The sequence below is a fragment of the Lynx rufus genome, unplaced genomic scaffold, assembly GCF_022079265.1.
Source record: "Lynx rufus isolate CCGP_SWC_20201006 ecotype Redwood Valley unplaced genomic scaffold, mLynRuf1.p SCAF_4, whole genome shotgun sequence".
Classification (NCBI taxonomy): domain Eukaryota; kingdom Metazoa; phylum Chordata; class Mammalia; order Carnivora; family Felidae; genus Lynx; species Lynx rufus.
In genome coordinates, this window is record NW_025814856.1 from 7,557,507 (window position 1) to 7,576,791 (window position 19,285).

At 53.3% G+C, this 19,285-nt stretch overlaps 1 protein-coding gene across 11 annotated transcripts in view; it reads left to right on the forward strand.

The window, feature by feature from the left end:
• Window positions 1-19,285, forward strand: part of SMARCA4 (SWI/SNF related, matrix associated, actin dependent regulator of chromatin, subfamily a, member 4) — a 90,735-nt gene that overhangs the window by 61,903 nt on the left and 9,547 nt on the right. For 5 of the 11 annotated variants that reach the window (XR_006965310.1, XM_047097144.1, XM_047097138.1 and 2 more), the window contains exons 25-30: window positions 647-810; window positions 3,120-3,347; window positions 3,610-3,708; window positions 3,943-4,020; window positions 4,708-4,926; window positions 9,531-9,793. Coding sequence is in view for 10 of the 11 variants with exons in the window: in XM_047097144.1 (XP_046953100.1) it covers window positions 647-810; window positions 3,120-3,347; window positions 3,610-3,708; window positions 3,943-4,020; window positions 4,708-4,926; window positions 9,531-9,793 (1,051 nt within the window). In the remaining variant the exon portion in view is untranslated. The other 6 variants (XM_047097142.1, XM_047097143.1, XM_047097146.1 and 3 more) reach the window with 5 other exon arrangements.

Here is a 19,285-nt window from a genome sequence, read left to right on the forward strand (position 1 = left end):
AGCTAGAAGCACTGAATATTCGTTTCATCACCAAAAATGACTCCTGATTTTGCCACGGGCACCTTGGCTCTGAGCTGGCAGCAGGCCAAGCAATTTCGGTGCCCCTGTGCTATTCATGGTGCTGAGGATCGTGTCTTGGCTGGTCACACCTGAGTCCCTATGGCTCCGTGAAGAGGGAAAGCCATTCCCGCCTGGAGGGAAGAAGCCCTGTTATGAGGCACCTGTGTGCTTGCCTATAGCAGGTTCTCCTTGTGAACAGAGAAGCCCCTTGTAGCGAGATCGAGGCAGGCGCTAGCCCTCTGGTCAGTCACCTGTTCCAGGCTCTGTGCTTCGGCACCCACCTGGTTCAGCGCTCATACTGGGCTCATTTTACTCCCAGGTGACACAGCAACCCATTGGTGCTCACTTTCATCTCCCCAGGTGGGAGGAGTGGCATTCGCTAGTGTCCCCGTAAACCCGAACCTCTCGCTAATCGCACTGATGCATATGTGTTGAGCAATTACGGCGCTGGCCCAGGAGGCCTCTGGGGGATGTGCGCAGGCACTATCCCTGCGCTCCAAAGCAGGTGTCTCCCCTGTCTCCTCTCCATCACCCCCCTTCCCTGCGTGGTCGCCCCTGCTGACCCCATTGTCCCCGTGCCCTGCAGGAACGACGAAAGCGGAGGACCGGGGCATGCTGCTGAAAACCTTCAACGAGCCGGGCTCCGAGTACTTCATCTTCCTGCTCAGCACGCGGGCCGGGGGGCTCGGGCTGAACCTCCAGTCAGCTGACACTGTGATCATTTTCGACAGTGACTGGAACCCTCACCAGGTACGAGTGGGCTAGCGCCCCAGCAGGGAGGGGACTCGAGGCTGCACAGAGACCCTGCTTGCCGCGAGTGGCTGCGGCCCCCACAGCTCCTGAGGCTTTTTTACAGAAACTCAGAGGGTATTTTTCTCTGTTTCTCAAAACATAGAAATTTCTTTGATTTTGGAAAAAACGTACTCCGTTGCAGTTAAAAATCCTGAATTTTTGGAAATACGTAAAGAAAGCAGAAAATAAACCCAATCTAACAGCTGTCGGTAATTGCTGCTTTTTTAGTGATGCGAGCCTTCCAGGCTGCGTTCTGTGTGAACTCTCACACAGTTGTGCTCTTAAAAACATTTGGGGCCTAGGTCTATGCTGCTGCTCTTCTTTCTTTTTTTTTTTTTTAATTTTTTTAACGTTTCTTTATTTTTGAGAGACAGAACATGAATGGGGGAGGAGTAGAGAGAGAGAGAGAGAGACACACACACACACACAGAATCCAAAACAGGCTCCAGGCTCTGAGCTGTCAGCACAGAGCCTGACGCGGGGCTCAAACCCGCAAACTGTGAGATCACAACCTGAGCTGAAGCTGGATGCTTAACTGACTGAGCCGCCCAGGCGCCCCTCTTCTTTCTTATCCATATGCCCTCTACAGGGCGCCACGACACCAGCTACAGAGAAACGGGGTGTTACAGATAACAGCAGTTTTTAACTTTTCCCAATGTTTCATTATAAAAGTGATCATTTTTTAATGCACATATCAATAACGCGAAATAACAGTCCTTTTTTTCCCCCTCCCACCAGTCTCAGCATATGCCAACATGTACCCGTATGCACACAGGCACGTTCGGGTTTTGACACAAAACACAGCATGTTCTAGCATGTGCTTTAGCAGCTGGTGTATTCTCCTCTCGGTGCGAGCACACTGGGAGGCCACACAGCCGTGTGCTCAGCTGCCAGGTGTCCGGCCATATGGTGGCCCTGAGACTTTACTCAGACCGCACTTGGCAGGTGTCTGGGTTTTGTTTCTCAGCATGACCACTTAGGGAGCCCTGTTGTCCCTCTCTTGGAGTATTTGTATGAGGACTCACTGGCCAGTCCACCCTCAGTGGTGGGATTGCTTGGCCCGTGGCCATGATCTCTTCATCTTCTATTCACTTGTGCCACAGTGGCCTCCAGAAGGCTGCCCTAGGTTTCTCTGCCCCCCCCTCCCCCCCAGGGTATGAGCGTGTCCTTCCCCACAGCCTAGGGGCCCTAGTCAGCAGTGTGGGAATTCTAGCCCATCTGATGGGCCGATGCTCTGGTTGGTTACTAGCGACCCTTTCTACCATCAGCCTGGGGCGTACTTCTCACCAAGACCTCAGCGACCAGCCAATTTCCTGAGAAGTGGTTGGGGGGTGTGCTGCCCCCATCAGCAGGCATATAGTGGGCAGAGGTCCCCCTGGAGCCCTGTCCTCTGCCACACTAGGGGCATCAGAAGCCACTAAACTTCCTACAGGGCCTAGGGCACATGATCCAGTGCTTACCCTGCCGGGAAGCATACTGGCTGAGCCAGGGGCATTCCTGTCTGCCCCACCCCCACCCCTGGGCCAGGCGTGGCCTCCATCAACCCCATGGGGTATGATTCTCGACCGTAGGCCCACATCCCTCTGGCCCAGATGTGGGACTTCACGGGAACCCTGCTGATTTGGGGCTGGGGGTGATGATAGAGAAGTGTTGGCAGCCACGGCTACCACTTGATCAGAGCTTCACTGTGCGTCACGCTCTGGGCTGAGCGCCCAGTGCCATTTAGCTCCTCTCCCCACACGACAGCCAGGAGAAGGGCCCGTGTCAGCAGAGTGAGTCCTGAGGCTCATAGAAGTGGGGCCTCGGCCTGAGCTGCACATAAGGGAAGTAGCAGGGCCCGCAGCCAAACCAGGCACTGCCAAGATGCTGTCCTGCTTCAGTCATGTCCTGTGCGTGGTGTCCTTAATGCATACGGCCACACCATGCACGGGGCCCTCCCAGGGTAGGTGAGGGGTCCTTTGTCAGCTGTGACATGAGCTGCTTGGGAACATGACCATCCAGGAGTTGTCCTCCAAGTGGCACCTTCCACCTGAAGACCCGTAGAGTCCCAGTAAGGTGGGTAGGGGCGATCCCGGGGTGACATCATCCCGGCGCAGTCTGCAGGTTGCGTTCCTGGGCTCCCAGCTCAAGAAGCTGCTGGTTGGGGCAGGCAGGCAGGAGGCAGGCACACGAGAACCGGAAAGTCTTTCCTGGTGGCGCCGCGAGGTTGACTTCCTCTTAAAACGGCATAGAGCTGGATCGGGACTGACCCGCGTCTCTTCCTCTAGGACCTGCAAGCCCAGGACCGCGCCCACCGCATTGGGCAGCAGAACGAGGTGCGAGTGCTCCGTCTCTGCACGGTCAACAGCGTGGAGGAGAAGATTCTGGCCGCAGCCAAATACAAGCTCAATGTCGACCAGAAGGTGATCCAGGCCGGCATGTTTGACCAGAAGTCCTCCAGCCATGAGAGGCGCGCCTTCCTGCAGGCCATCCTGGAGCACGAGGAGCAGGACGAGGTGAGGGCAGCGCCGGCCCCGACCCCCTCCCCGGCGTGAGTGGTGGACGCATGAGCGGCTTTCATTTTTGTTTTTTTACCTTTTTTGCACTCTTTTTTTTTTTTTTTTTTTTTTTGCATCCCTTTGGAGTAAAGGGAGTGTGGGCTGAAAGGAAAGAGGATGAGTACTTGCTTTTTCTTTGAAGTGGTTTTTTTTTCTAAACTACTGGTGAAAGGCGCCGGATTGACAGCCCTGGAGCCTGAAGTCCTCTATTTATCCACAGAGCAGACACTGCAGCACGGGCAGCGGCAGTGCCAGCTTCGCCCACACTGCCCCTCCGCCAGCGGGCGTCAACCCCGACCTGGAGGAGCCACCTCTAAAGGTGAGAGGGGTAGTTCAGTCTCCACGCCCATCCGGTCCTCGGCTTCCCGGCTGAGACGGCCAGCAAGGGCCCTGACCCCACGGAGCGTGCGTGTGCGTGTGCGTGTGTGCCTCTCGCTGCCGCGTGGGTCCCCATCCACCGCAGCCGGACCGGGACCGCCAGCTCATTGCCCGTGGCCTGCCGCCGCCCAGCCCGGCCTCTCCGCACCCGAACTAAATGTGTGCCACCTTCTAGGAAGAAGACGAGGTGCCCGACGACGAGACGGTGAACCAGATGATTGCCCGGCACGAGGAGGAGTTTGACCTGTTCATGGTAAGCGCCGCGTGGAGGCAGAGGCACTGTTCCCGCCTCACAGGCTCACAGGGTGCCCTGCGGCTTCACGCGCACCACCCTGTCAACACGAGATCGAGCAAAACGTCTCGGTGACGGTGGTGTCCCCTGCGGGTAACAGAGCCAGGGGCGTTTCACGAGGTGGCCGCACACTGCCTCCTAAGTGACCCATTTTTCTTCTGTGGCTTCCAAGGAGTGTTGCAGGAGTGGTGGCGCGCACGCACACACACACACACACGCGCACACGCACACACACACAGGGTCCCCTTTGGATCCTCAGTACTGCAGAATGCGTGTCCTCCTGAGTCCTTTGCCCTTGAGGCTCCCTTTCAGAGGGAGTTGACACTGTTCCAGGCCAGTGGTCAGTCACAGATGCTCCTGAGGCCTGGGTAGAGAGCACTGGTCAGCATGGAATCAGAGTGTGGGCCCTCAGCCTCTCTTCTGCTGTCTGTTCTGGAATTTTCTGCCTCAAGCCGGAGCTCCTAGCAAGGGTCTACTATCAGCACCGGGCCGGCCTGGCCGTTGCAAACTCCAGAGCCTCTGTTGAGCTGCCTTGTAGCATCTGTGTCAGGCAGAGAGGCCTCCCCTTGCCACGTGCCCTTTGTATGCGCGCAGCTCTCCTCATGCTCACGCCTCTCTCCCTCTGCCCCCTTGCCCCGCGTCCCCCAGCGCATGGACCTGGACCGCAGGCGCGAGGAGGCCCGAAACCCCAAGCGGAAGCCGCGTCTGATGGAGGAGGATGAGCTCCCCTCATGGATCATCAAGGACGATGCCGAGGTGGAGCGTCTGACCTGCGAGGAGGAAGAGGAGAAAATGTTTGGCCGAGGCTCCCGCCACCGCAAGGAGGTGGACTACAGCGACTCGCTGACCGAGAAGCAGTGGCTCAAGGTACATGCTGGAGAGGGCCAGTCGGCGATGGGGTCGGGGGAGCAGAGGCTAGCTGCTGTACCGTGGGCCTCATCCAGAACCCGAGTGGGCTCCCTTCCGGCCCCTCTTGGTGTTCATTAGTGACAGTGATGGCTCTGGTGTGGGGTCAGCTCGTTCGGTTCCTCCAGACCCGCACAGGAGAGAGCACCCACATGGCCCCGAGGCAGCTCGGGACTCACCACTAGGCGTAACTGGCCTCGGCTCTGCGTGGTCTTCCGGGGTCACTCCCCTGTCAGCGGGAAAGGCAGCGACGAGTTAGTGATCGAAATGCCCTGCCGCACGGTAGGGAGTGCCAGCCGGGATCAGACAACCTCACTTTGGGCACTTTGCCTCCCAGAGCTGGACTCCTCACCCGGCTGTGGTGGGGGGAGGAAGCAGGTCCCTACCCAGGCTCAGCATCGCAGCTGCTCACAAGTGACACGGTCATGGTTTTCAGCAGATGCGCCTGGGTCCCTGGCAGCAGCAGGTGTAGGCGGCTGAGTCGGGGCCTCAGGGGTCTGGTCGGCCCACTGTGCCAGCACAGGTGGCAACGGAGTTGTGGTGACAGGTCAGGCCTTTCCCCAGGCTCGGGGCTCTGAGTGCAGAAGTGATGGCTGGGAATCCGGCCATGGAGTTTGACAAAAACGTCCATGAAGCAACACTTTCCAGGAAAGCAGGTGGGGGCGTTCAGGTTGCCTTGTTGATTGGCACACCCTGGGATAAATGATACTGCCTTCCCAAGTCTCCAGTTGCACTCCCTGGGGTTCCTCCCGATTAACTATGGGCCCCAGTGGTTCCTCAGTGCGTGAGGTCCAGCAGCCCTGGCCCCATCCAAGAAGCTCAGAACCACCCAGACTAGTGAGCTTGCCCGCTGAGCTGTGCTCAAGAGGGGACCACTGAAACATGCTGGGGAACCAGGCGACCCTCGGGTGGGGCAGGTGGCTTGTCCTGCTCCTCACCCTTCAGCCCCGAGCTCCAGAGACAAGAAGAGAACCCCAGTTGATGGAGCATAGGCCCAAACACAGACCTGTACGACTCCCATGGTCGTACACTCCCACAGTTGAGACACGGGTGCCCTTTAAAAAACAGTTGCCCGTGGGCTAGTATCATTTTTTTTTAACGTTTATTTATTCTTGAGAGACAGAGACAGGGTGTGAGTGGGGGAGGGGCAGAAAGAGGGCGACCCAGAATCCGAAGCAGGCTCCAGGCTTTGAGCTGCCAGCACAGAGCCCGACGTGGGGCTCAAACTACAAACTGTGAGATCATGACCTGAGCCAAAATCAGATGCTTAACCGACTGAGCCACCCAGGCGCCCCTATCGATTCACTTCTTTTTTTTTTTAATGTTTATTTTTGAAAGAGAGAGAGAGACGGAGACAGAGCATGAGTGGGGGAGGGGCAGAGACAGAGAGGAAGACACAGAATCCGAAGCAGGCTCCAGGCTCTGAGCTGTTAACACAGAGCCTGACATAGGGCTCGAACTCATGGACTGTGAGATCACGACCTGAGCCGAAGTCAGACACTTAACCGACTGAGCCACCCAGGTGCCCCTTTTTTTGTTTTTTTAAAAATAGAATTCATATACCACTAAGCTCACTTAAGTTGTACAGTTCAGCAGTTTTAGTATATTCCGAGTTGTGCAGTGGTCACCACAGGTCAGCTTAAGAACATTCTTGTCACCTCAGAAAGAAGCCCCATCCTCTTCAGCTACCCTTCTGTCCCTTTATTCCCACTAGCTCTTGCCCTGGACGTTTCGTATAAATGGAGCAATGTGCTATCCTTTGGCGTCTGGCTTCTTCCAGCAGGCAGACTCTTTCCAAGGTTTATCCATGCGGTAGCAAGTATCATTCCTTTCCAAGGCCGAGCAGCATTCTGTTGGACAGATAGGCCACACGGTGGTGATGTCTCTGTTCGTGCAGACACTTGGCCTGTTTCCATCGCTTGGCTATCGTGAACAACGCTGCTGTGAACGTTGGTGGACAAGACTTTGTGAGGAAACACGTTGTGATTTCTCTCACATAGAGATCTAGAAATAGAATCGCTGAGTCAGATGGTCTTTTGAGGAGCTGTCAGACTGTTTTCCAAAGCGGCAGCGCCGTTTCGCTTTCCCACCGGCAGCATGTGACAGATCCAGTTTCTCCATAACCCTACCTATATTTGTCACCTGCCCTTTGATTGCAGTCATTCTGGTGGTTATGAAGTGGTAACTTCATTGTGGTCTTTATTTGCATTTTCTTGGTGCCCAGGGGGGTAGGACATCTGCTGATGTGCTTGTGGGCCATTTGCGGATCTTCTTCAAAAGTCATTTCATCAGATGTATGGTTTGCAGGTATTTTTTCCTATTCTGCGGTTTATTGTTTCACTTTCTCGATGGCGTCCTTTGAAGCACAAACGTTTTTAATTCTGACGACGTCCAGCGTACCTATTTTTCTCCTGCTTGTGCTGCGGTATGGTGTCTGAGAGTCCGCTGAGAAATGCAGGAGCACAAAGATTCACCCCCGTGTTTTATTTCAAGGGGTTTTAGAATTTCAGCTTTTACACATGGGCCCATGGCCCTTTCCGAGCAGTTCTTGTTTAGGGTGTGAGTTAGGGATCCGACTCCATTCTTTTACAAGTGGACAGCCAATTGTTCTGGCCCCATTTGTTGAGGTGATGCTTTCCCTACAAAGCGTGTGCCTTTTTGTATGTCATACCCGTTAAGAATTTGCATTAATAAAACAAAAAACAAAACACATTTGCCCAAAACAAGTACTCTCTTTTCTTCGTGCTGGCCCTTTAACTGGCCTCACTTTTCTGGCAGCCGCTCTGGTGCCACATGCACCAAAACTCTTCAGAATGTTGCTGGCACGTGCCCTTCTGGCCTGCGTGTCCGGGCCTCAGGACCAGAGACCCTAGTCTCGCGTTCCTAGGGTGGCTGCGACAGTGACCACAAACTGGGTCACTTAAAACTACAGCAGTGTATTCTCTGACGGTTCTGGAGGCTTAGAGACTGAAGTCAAGGTGTCAGTAAGACCCTTTTTCCGCTGAAGGTTCTAGGGGAGGCCCCTTCCTTGCCACCTCCAGCTTGCTGTGGCTCCTTGGCCTGTGGCCCCATCGTCCCAGTCCACCGCCATCTTCCGTGGCCTCTCCCCCGTGTGTCTTTGTGTCCTTTCCTGTCTCTCTCGGGGACATTCTCATTGGAGCTGTGGGCCCACCCTGACACAGGATGATTTCATTCTGCTCTTTAAGTAATTACATCTTTAAACATCCTATTTCAACATAAGATCACGTTCTGAAGTTGGACACGGACACGAACTTCGGGGAACACTGTTCTACCCTCCGCACCCACCCTGGGCTCCCAGGACACGCCCTCGCCCGTGCCAACCTTGCAGTGGCTCCTGCCTGCCACGCGCTCTTCCAGCCGTTCCTTTGGCCTGGATGCCTTACCCACCCCCTCCCTTCAGATCTCAGCCTGGTGCTACCTCCTCGGAGGCGCGCCCTTGACCCCCGACCTGGGCACGTCTGCCCCACCATCAGAGCACCACTCACCCTCCTTCTTGGCAATCAACACGCTTTGTGCCACGCTTGCAAGATATTTGTCTGCTTACGCTCTCCCCTCTGTGAGGGGTTTTTTCCCCGCTGTGTCCTCAGCTCATGGCCCTGTGTCCTGCTCACGGTCACAGCTGACACATGTGAGGGGACGACCAGCACATCCCCGTGAGTCCCGCCCCCACTCCCTTTCCTGATTCCGGACTCCCCTGGAAATGTGGCTTCTTACTTCTTTACTTGCGGGGATAAAACGTGCAAGTTGGTTATTACCTTTGAGAAGTATGAAGTTGGTATTGTTTGAAAATTAATATCGTTCAGATACAGCCTTTTCTGCTCAGCACTTCCACTTCCACAAATCCATGTATAAGCCACACAGCTGTCAGTCGTGGCATTGGTTACACTGGCACCCCTCCCCCAAACGGAAACCACCTAAATGCCCAAGAACGGGATGTTTAAACGAGGGTGTGTCGTACAATGGAATACTAAGCAGACATTCAAAATTATGTTGCAGAAAAACGGCAGGAAATACACCCAGGATATAGTAAGGAAAAACATGAGTCCCGTTGTGGTACGTGGATGTGACCGTAGCTCTGTCCCCAGTCCCGCACGTGTTCGTGGGAAGGGCCGGGAGCATCCTGAAGGCGACTGGCAACGCTGGCTGCACGCAACGTGAATGTACCTGATGCCAGTGAACCGCACGCTTAAAAATAGTTACAGCGGTCAGTTTTCTGTTCTGTATGTTTGGCCAGATTTTGAGAAAAATGCAGAGGGTCTAGTGCAGAAGTAATGAATAGTGTCACTGTGGGTGGAGGGATTCCAGGGTTCAAGTCTTCAGTCTCCATTCAGTGAGGATATGCCTCTAATTGCTAAAGAAATGCGACTGTCTGTTTGTTAAGGACAGGCAGGCGCCGGGGCACACGGAGGCACACAGGCCTGCCCTGGTCCCCCGGGGCCCGTCGAGAGCCCCTGTGAGCGTCCCGCCCAGCTGTGCCCCGCGGGTCTGCGCCGCGGCCTTTGCCTGTCGACCTCGGTGCTGGCTGTCCTATTTTACCACTATTGACCCTGAAGGCCATCGAGGAGGGCACGCTGGAGGAGATCGAAGAGGAGGTCCGGCAGAAGAAATCCTCTCGGAAGCGCAAGCGGGACGGCGACGCCGGCTCCTCCACCCCGACCACCAGCACCCGCAGCCGCGACAAGGACGATGACAGCAAGAAGCAGAAGAAGCGCGGGCGGCCACCCGCCGAGAAGCTCTCCCCCAACCCTCCCAACCTCACCAAGAAGATGAAGAAGATCGTGGATGCCGTGATCAAGTACAAGGACAGGTAAGTCGGGGAGCATGGCGGGCAGACGTTGGGGGTCTTCGGAGGTGCCTCCAAGCCGGTCGTCGGGTCAGTCCCTCCACAAGCACTGGCTGCCTGTCCTTGTCCCGGGACCCTGCCCTCCTGAAACATACTGTCTGCAAGAGGGAAGCGCACAGTGTCAGCTGTGGTGACAGGAAGAGAGAGCGTGGTGGGGAGGTAGAGACAAGGTGCTCTTTTCAGGGAAGGTGACATTTGAGGGCAGCCCTGAGGAAGGGAGGTCTGGGATGAGTGCTCCAACAGAGGCAAGAGCCGGTGGAGAGGCCTCAAGAGGCCAGGGGTGAGCGAGGTGGAGAGGCAGGGGTCTGTGCTGTGATGGGCGCCAATCGCACGGATGGCAGACGGTGGCGAGGAGGCCCGCGGGGCGAGAGCACAGAACAGGCAGCTTTCTTTCTCTAGACTTTCCACCGTCTCCCCACACTCGTGTGACCAGCAAGCCTGGTTTTCGTTCTGGCCCCCTTGGTCTGGGCTGTCACGGGTGGGCTGCACGTTGAGAAGACAGACCAGGTTCCACTCGAGGAACACACACACACCAGATTCGAGACTACGGCGGATCCATTTGTGGATCACAAGTACCATATAAATAGCAAAATAACGTCCTCCCAGGCCCTTCAAGGGAACAGGTGCACATTCTGCCAGCTCGAGGCAGGTCGTGTGGACTGACAAGAGGTGGCTACGGGTGCGAGGCCTGCGCCCTGCTCAGGACTCAGGTTGTTCTGCTCCCCTTTCTGGTCCATACCGGCCAGTACGGCTGTTCCAGTAACGGGAAGGTTGTCCAGCTTGACTTTATAGTAACACTTGGCACTCAGTCATTAAGCAAAGTAAGGATAAGCTGTAATCTGTAGGAGGGAAAAGTGTCAGGGTGTAAGCTGTCAGCATATCATTTGGAGATGGGGGGGTGGTGATGATTATAATACCCAAACAAAAGATATAAATTGCCTTTCAAAAAAGAATCTTTTAGGGGCTCCTGGGTGGCTCCGTCAGTTAAGCGTCCGACTCTTGATTTTGGCTCAGGTCATGATGTCCCATTTCGTGCGCTCAAGCTCCGCATTGGGCTTTGCACTGTCAGCGTGGAGCCTGCTTGAGATTCTCTCTCTCCCTCTCTCACTGCCCCTCTCCTGCTGGTGTACACGCACACGCTCTCCCTTAAAATAAGTAAGATAGGGACGCCTGGGTGGCGCAGTCGGTTAAGCGTCCGACTTCAGCCAGGTCACGATCTCGCGGTCCGTGAGTTCGAGCCCCACGTCGGGCTCTGGGCTGATGGCTCAGAGCCTGGAGCCTGTTTCCGGTTCTGTGTCTCCCTCTCTCTCTGCCCCTCCCCCATTCATGCTCTGTCTCTCTCTGTCCAAAAATAAATAAACGTTGAAAAAAAAATTTTTTTTTAAATAATAATAAAATAAAATAAGTAAGATAAACTTTAAGTAAATAATAAGAATAAAAAAGAATCCTTTATTATTAAGAGGAACAAATGGCTGAGAAAGGCCTATTGAAGTTCAGCCACTCATTCTCAAAACGTAGCTGCGGTATTGAGAAGAAAATGCTGAGCTAATTTGCAGACTTCACCTTTGAGGCGAATGCCACACAAAAAACGTAGAAGACTCACAATTATTTAAAATATGGAATATGCAGGGGTCACCTGGGCTCAGTTGGTTGAGTGTCCACCTCTTGATTTCGGCTCGGGTCATGATCCCAGGGTCGTGGGATCCAGCCCCACGATAAAACATGGAGTGTGCAAAAATCCAGTGAAAATTATAGACCCCAGTGTTTTCTTCCCAATGATCTTCTTGCGAGGGAGTCTTAAAATTGTCAAAATGAAGAAGACCCTTGAAGGTTAGGGGGCAAGGATGGACTTGTGAAAAAGTCCTGCTGATCTTTTGGATATCCAAATGGAGAAGATGAACTTTGACCCTGCCCCACACTTTACCCGTATGTTAACTTGAAATGGATACCAGACGTAAACGTGAAAGGTAAAACAGTTCTCGAGGAAGGCGCGGATGAACATCTTCCTGGCCTCGGCGTAGACTTCCTGAACGGACACAGGCACTGCTGTCCGTAGAAGACTCATAAATTCGGCTTCACTGAAATTAAGAACATTGGTTCATCCGAGGACGCCCTCACAAAGTCAGTGGATGCTCCCGCAGGCTGAAATCTTAAAATGGGCAAAAGTCACAGACGGACTCCTGGAAGAAGACATCCCAGTGACCCGTCAGCGTGTGAAAAGGTGGTCGGGATCAGTGCACAATGTCAAGGTAGCACCCGGGAAAACCAGAGGCGCTTCTTTCTGTAGGCTCACCGGAATGGCCAGAACTGCGTCAGAGCTGGCAAGGACGTGGAGTAGTTGTACCTACGTGCCGCTTAACGGGGGTGGACGGCGCTTTGGCCGTAAACCTTCTCACCCAGAGGTCGTTGAGCCACGCATGTCACCAAAAGACACATACAAGCACGTGTGCGTAGCAGCCTGGATCGTGACCGCCTCAAACAAAGCAGCCTGGTGTCCATCCGTAGGAAAATTATCTCAGTGGTGGCCTAATCAAAGAGCAGAATTCCAAAAACCACCGGACAGTCATTCTGACGCTCCCTGGGAGAATCTTCTAGTCATTTTGTTTGGGTGAAAGAAGCCAGACACCGGTACCTACTGTATGCTTCCAGTTATGGGAAGTTCAGAAGCTGACCCGTGGTGATGGGTATCGAACAGTGGTTACCTCAAGACGTGAAAACGTTACGCATTCAAGATAGGTGCGCTTTCCTGTATTGTGTCACGCCTCAGTTTAAAAGAAAAAAAGAAAGATACTTGGAAGCGGCCAAAAACGTGTCCATTTTTTTAGTCATCCTGTGACCTTCTGAGCATCATTCTTCGTTGTGTATCATGTGAGAAAAGAGGAAGTGGTTCCCCCGGCTGCTGCAAACAGTTGTCTTTCCACATCTGCAAGAGTTTTTCTTGCACGTGCAAGATTGAGTGGTTAGTCAGCCATTACACTGAACCCGGCTCTGAGGGCTCAGTGATCCCTTGTTGAGATTGTTCTCTTGCAGGCGGCTGAGATCCTGGTGGGGACTCCGGGATCCAGTTTGATGAAAGGCCCCAGCTCTGGAATCCCAGAGCTGCACTCCCAGCCGACTTGATACCCGCGTGGCAGGGCACCCCGGTGGAGGCCTTGGTGCGGGGTTCACATTTAACCCCGCGTTTTCCCGCAGCAGATGGCGTCACAGGACTGGGAAGAGACATGGGGGAGTTGCGAGTGAAACGGTACACATGGTGGGTAAAGGAATCCTCCCCGAGCTGACATTGAGAAACCTTTCGTTCGCGATTGGAGCACGTCCATCCGCCTGCTGCTTTGCTGTGGTCACACAGAAGATCAAGCAGGGCACGTAGACTCGGGAAAATAGTCTCATTTTCCTGCTGAAAAAGTTACCACATCGCAAATGCTTTCAAAGATGATGTTTGGGTAAAAGGCTGACCTGTTTAATGGATGTTTTTGACGTTCATTAACACAGAGTTTGAAACCCTGGGGAAAACAACAGTATGGTTCCCCCCCGTTGAGACAACTGGGTGAGAAGTGAGACCACCCTCACCCCGGACACCAGCCGCGGAGCTCAGGGATCCAGGAGCACCCTGAGGCAGGCCAACTCTCTAGGCGGACCCTGAACTCTCAAAGCTGTTAAACTCATAGTTTCAGTTTGTTACAGTGAAAGGACAAAGATTGACATGGGGGCCAGAGTCCCAGAGTTCTGTGTGCAGGTTTTCCAGCCACCCTCTCCCCCGAGAGTCGCTGACAGCAGACTTCTCCTGGCGGCATTAGGAGACAAGACACGCAGGGCGCTGCCAGCCAAGGAACCCTTAACGTCTAGGGTTTTTATTGGAACTTGTTCACAGAGACACGACTGACCACCCATGTGACTGGCCTCAGGCTCCAGGCCCTCTGTGGTTTGAGCTGACACCACACGACCCATCGCCACTACCCTAAATTGCATTCTTAGACTCTCTGGGCCCGAGGACCCCAGGTAAACAAAGGCAGCCCATCAGGCAGGACATTTCAAGGGCTGAGAGTTCACCTCCCAGGAGCCTAGTGCAAAAACCAGGCCTCTCTTTGGACCAGGTGAAATTCTTAGGGCATGCTTGTCAGGCACCTGGAAGGTTCTGAGGGACCAGCTACTGTGCCACACCAAAGAGAACGAGAATGGGATAAATTTGGAAGTAGCCTAACACACGCTTTCTTGTCTCAGACTGCCAACATAACTCCTTTCCAGAAGGGACCATGAAAGATTTGTGTTAAAAATTATTTTTTATTTTTTTTATTTTTTTTTTTTACTTTCCAGAACTTTTTAATTAGCTAAATTCTATACTTGAGTTAAACACGAAGCCTGAGGACAGAACGAATCGTTAACAGTTTGGTTCCTCCCAGACACCAAAGAATAATTACAGGACGTTGTCAGCCTTTGGGTTTGCCGTGTCCCGAGTCTGCCTCGGCGGGCAGGAGGCCCTGGTGCTGCGTTTTCCCCCCCCCCCCCCAGCACCTGTGGGAGCCGGGGCCGCGTCTCCACGCAGCCATGTGATGGCAGCGGTTCCTCTGCACCTCTGCTGCTGTGTGTGAGCAGGGTCGCCCTTCTGTTCGTTGGCGTCACTCCAGATGTTGCTTTTGATTACGTACTTCGAGATCTCCCCCAGGTGTATTTAAACACCAGTGTAATCACATTTGACATTACCTTTGTGCTTCTGCCCTCATCTACCAAAGATAACCTCCTGATCGAGAAACTTTCGGTCCCTTCGCACCTGTTCCCACTGGGGCTGCCACACCCATCCCTCCTAAGGCCCCTGTGTCCAGTGTGGCCTGAAGAGGTGTGCCACAGAAGCAGAGCCTGAAGATACGTAGGGGCCTGCACCTCTTCCGGGGGAAGGGGAAGAAAAGAGTGTCCTAGGCAAAGGGGACAGGGGACAGCATACGCAGGGGTCCTGAGGCCAAGGGCATGGGCATCCTATGTCCAGAGGAAGCCAAGGAAGGCAAGGGAGCTATAATGGGCCACTCCCATGTTCAGGACCCCACAGGGTCCCTTCTCCTTGGTGCTTGGAAATCTCAAACTGCATCAGGGAACCCTGTAATTAACAGCCAGAATTGGAACCAGAATTAAGAAAGTAAGTTGGAGGGGCACCCGCGTGGCTCAGTCTGTTGAGCGTCCAACTTCAGCTCAGGTCATGATCTCACGGTTTGTGAGTTTGAGCCCCGCGTCAGGCTCACTGCTGTCAGCACAGGACCTGCTTCAGATCCTCTATCCCATCTCTCTCTACCTCCTCACCTGTGCTGTCTCTCTCTCAAAAATAAACAAACGTTAAAAAAAGAAAGAAAGAAAGTTGGAGGTAGGGGTTTTCGCTCTAAAATCCAAACCTGCAGGGGCACCTGGGTGGCTCAGTTTGTTGAGCGTTCGACTTTGGCTCAGGTCATGATCTCGCGGTTTTGCGAGTTTGAGCCCCTCATCAGGCTCCGTGCTGACAGTTCAGAGTCTGGAGCCTGCTTCAGATTCTGTGTCTCTTTCTCTTTCTGCCCCCCTCCCCAGTCACGCTGTCTCTTTTTCTCAGAAATAATAAAAACATTAAAAAACGTTTGCAAAAAATAAGATCAAATAAGAACAGATGAGTTAGGCACAGGTTCCCGGTCAGGTTGGGACCTTGTCGTGGGGCTCTGTGTGCTGCCAGTTGATGTCTCCATCCCTTAATCCTTCAGAGGGCATCAGCAGAAGCGAGCCATGGTATCTGGGCACTGTCTCCAAATGCCGGTCAGCAGGTGGGTGTGTGCTCTGGAGTGTGTACTTGGTGCCTCAGGGGAGGTTTTAGAGAACTGCATCTGCCGGAAGGAGCCATTTAAGCAGGCAGGCTCCAGAGGACCCTCCATAGAACCTGTGCTCCCCACGGGGGTTTTGAGCTTGACCTTTACCAGCGATAGGGCAGAGTCACAGCTGCTGTAAAGATCACATGCTGAGCAGCAGAGGTGTCAGTGCCAGGTTTCCTGAACTTGACCGTACTGATGTCACAGAAGAGAACATCTTTGTTCTTAGGAGGTCCTTGCAAGTTACTCACGATGGCTCAGAAAGATGGTACATGTGTAGAGGCTTCCCCGGCTGAACCCCGCTGAGCAGCCCCTCTGGGCCCCCTTCCCCCTCTACCCTGCCAAGAGGCAGCAACCCTAAACGGGCCAGAGGGCTTGAAGGTCACAGAGATCTGGGTTCCTCATCCATGTCCACGTCTCCATTTCCGAGTCCGCAGCACAGAAGGAGAATCCCCTCAATGGGATTATAGAGACCCCGAGTGAGACGTCGCGGGCCAGGCATGCTGCCCGTAGACCAGCCCCAGATCCATGTCAATGGTGAAGGGCCCCGGCCAGAGCCGGGGCAGCAGCCTCAGCCTGGGCCTGGCAGCCACTGCCCAAAACCTGCAGTCACGTTCCCCGTGCCCTCGCAGGAGCCCTGCACCTCCCTGATTAGAATCAAAGAGAAGATGGCTTTCGGAGTTGAAAGGTTTGTACCTTTGATTTGCAAGAAAAACGGGCAGTGTAACAAGCCCCAGGGAAGGTTGTCCCCCCCCCAAAGCGTCCCCCCAGGAGAGGTAACTGCAGGTGGCAGCAAGCCCCTCAGGATAGTCCCCTTGTGGCAGAAGAGAGGGTAGCAGACAGCCCTTTGTCTGGAGTCCAAGCTCAGAATCTCTGCCCCTGGGTCCAAGTCTGGGGTCAGCACTTCTATCTGGCCCCCAGCCCAGAGCCTGTCGTGAGAAACGCTGAGGTGAGATGTCTTCCGAAAAGTACTGATCCCCATCCTCAGGGCCCCGGCCAGGCTGAGTGGAGGCCCAGGCCAGGCTGCAGGCCCAGTGGGGGCTCTAAGCCACGGGAGGATTAGCCCAGGCAGCCTTGCCGTGTTGTGCTGAGTCTGCCCCGTGCAGTTGCACCTGCCCCGTTTGTCATCCTGCCGATTCCATCTGAGGCTTCACTCCCTGCTAGTGAGTGGTCAGAAATGGAGCACACCAAAGAAAAGACAACAGCGCAGCTGTCTTAGAAGGGTCTTAAAGCTAGAATTACAGGGGCGCCTGGGTGGCTCAGTCGGTTAAATGTCTGACTCCTGATGTCAACTCCGGCCATGATCTCTCAACAGTGAGATCAAGCCCCAAGTCAGGCTCTGTGCTGAGCACGGAGTCTGCTCGGAATTCTCTCTCTCTCTATCTCTGTCCCTGCGTGGCTCACGTGTGCGCACGCATACATCTTTCTCTCTCTCTCTCTCTCTGAAAATAAACTTAAAAAAAAAAAAAAGTAGAGAGACGCCTGGGTGGCTCAGTTGGTTAAGCGTCTGACTCTTCGTATTGGCTCAGGTCATGATCTTAGTTTGTGGGATCGAGCCCCACGTCAGGCTCCACTCTGACAGTGTGGAGCCTGCTTGGGATCCTCTCTCTCCCTCCCCGCCCCTCCCCCACATGCGCACACACCACTCTCTCTCGGCACAAATAAACATTAAAATATTTTTTTAAAAAAACTAGAATTACATATGAGCTCAAAAAAGGACAGGTACACTGGACTCCAGAAATAAGTAGATCGGGGTGAACCAGTCCCACCCTCTGCTTCCCTCAGAATCCCGTGTCAGATCCTTCTTTCTTTTTTTTCTTTTTTCTTTTTTTTTTTTTTAAGTTTATCAGAGCAAGCTGAGGAAGAGCAGAGAAAGGGAGTGAGGGAGAATCCCAGGAAGGCTCCACACTGTCAGTATGGAGCCTGATGTGGGGCCTGTGTGAGATCCTTCTAAAGTGCTCATGCATTTCATCAATGTGCTCCTTCTCTATGCAGGGAAAATAATAAAGAAATGGTCTTGGGGAGCCTGGGTGGCTCAGTCGGTTAAGCAGCTGACTTCAGCTCAGGTCACAATCTCACGGTTTATGAGTCTGAGCCCCGCGTCCAGCTCCTTGCAGACAGCTCAGAGCCTGGAGCCCATTCTGTGTCCTCCCCTGCTTGCTCTCTGTCTCTCTCTGTCTCTTAAAAATGAATAAGTGTTAAAAAAAAAAAAATTAAAAACATGAGATACAGGTTTCGTCGAACTAATATTGAGACGTGTGCCCCCAGGTATGTCGTTGGCTCATTTGAAACTGTGAGCTCATCAAACACTTAATCAGCATCATAACCTACAGCCAGTCTTGGCCTTGGCACGTGCACCCTGAAATAAAGCTTCCCCCAGTTCTGGCTACTGGGAGAGTGCGGAGGGCACAGGACCGATGGCCTGTAGACCATTGTTCTCAGTGGACTCGTTGCTGAACATCAATTCCTTTCGTTGGTGCTGGAATCAGAATCACTTGTGTGCCACGTGGCCCTAAGACCCAACGCTGAGATTACCCTTTCGGGGGGTACACGTGGCAGGTGGAGGCTCTTCATAAATTTTTGTAGTGTGGCAACAGACTGAACCTAGAAAGAGACTCTACTGATCAAGTAAATGAATACGTTCAAATCATTCCACTTTCAAATTTTGTTTATGGAATACCTTTTTTTCCCTTAATGTTTATTTATTTATTTTGAAAGAGAGATCGAATTCCATGCAGGCTTCTCCACCCCGTGCAGGCTCAACACAGAGCCCAATATGGGGCTCAGTCTTAAGAACCGTGAGATACGACCTGAGCCAAAACCAAAAGTCAGACGTTTAACCGACTGAGTCACCCAGGCATCCCTGTGGAATACCTTCTGAATTGTCTACAATTCAGAATACCCATGAATTGTCAACAGCTATAAATCAGTTCTGATTTTTTTTTTAATTAAAAAACTTTCTAAGGTGTATATATTGTGAGAGAAAGAACACTCACGAGCTGGGAAGGGGCAGAGGGAGAGAGAGAATCCCAAGCAGTCCCCGAGCTGTCTGTGCAGAGCCCAACGTGGGGCTCGAACTCATGAACTGGGAGACCATGGCCTGAGCCAGAAGCAAGAGTCGGACGCTCAAACAACAGTCACCCAGATGCCCCTGCAGCTAAATCCGTTTTGAAACACCTGAGCTCCTCTTATCCAGGACCTTGTAGGCTCGGTTAACTGATGGAGGGTCCAAGGAGAACATGGTCCCGGGGCTTAAAGATGTCACAGGAAAATGGTCTGAACTCGACTCTGGGAAGGCAAGCAGGGCTGAGGGACAGAGAGGGAGTACTTCCTGGCAGATGAGGACCACTTCTATACTGGACTAGAAGGATCTACCTTGGGTACCACCTTTGGTTGATTGCTTGTGAAGTCTGGCCCACCTGTATGTGTATGTGTATCACCTGTGAATTAGGAATGCTATTTTTAGATGATTTGGGAAATTTCTTTTTTTTTCTTCAACGTTTATTTTTTATTTTTGGGACAGAGAGAGACAGAGCATGAACGGGGGAGGGGCAGAGAGAGAGGGAGACACAGCATCGGAAACAGGCTTCAGGCTCCGAGCCATCAGCCCAGAGCCCGACGCGGGGCTCGAACCCACGGA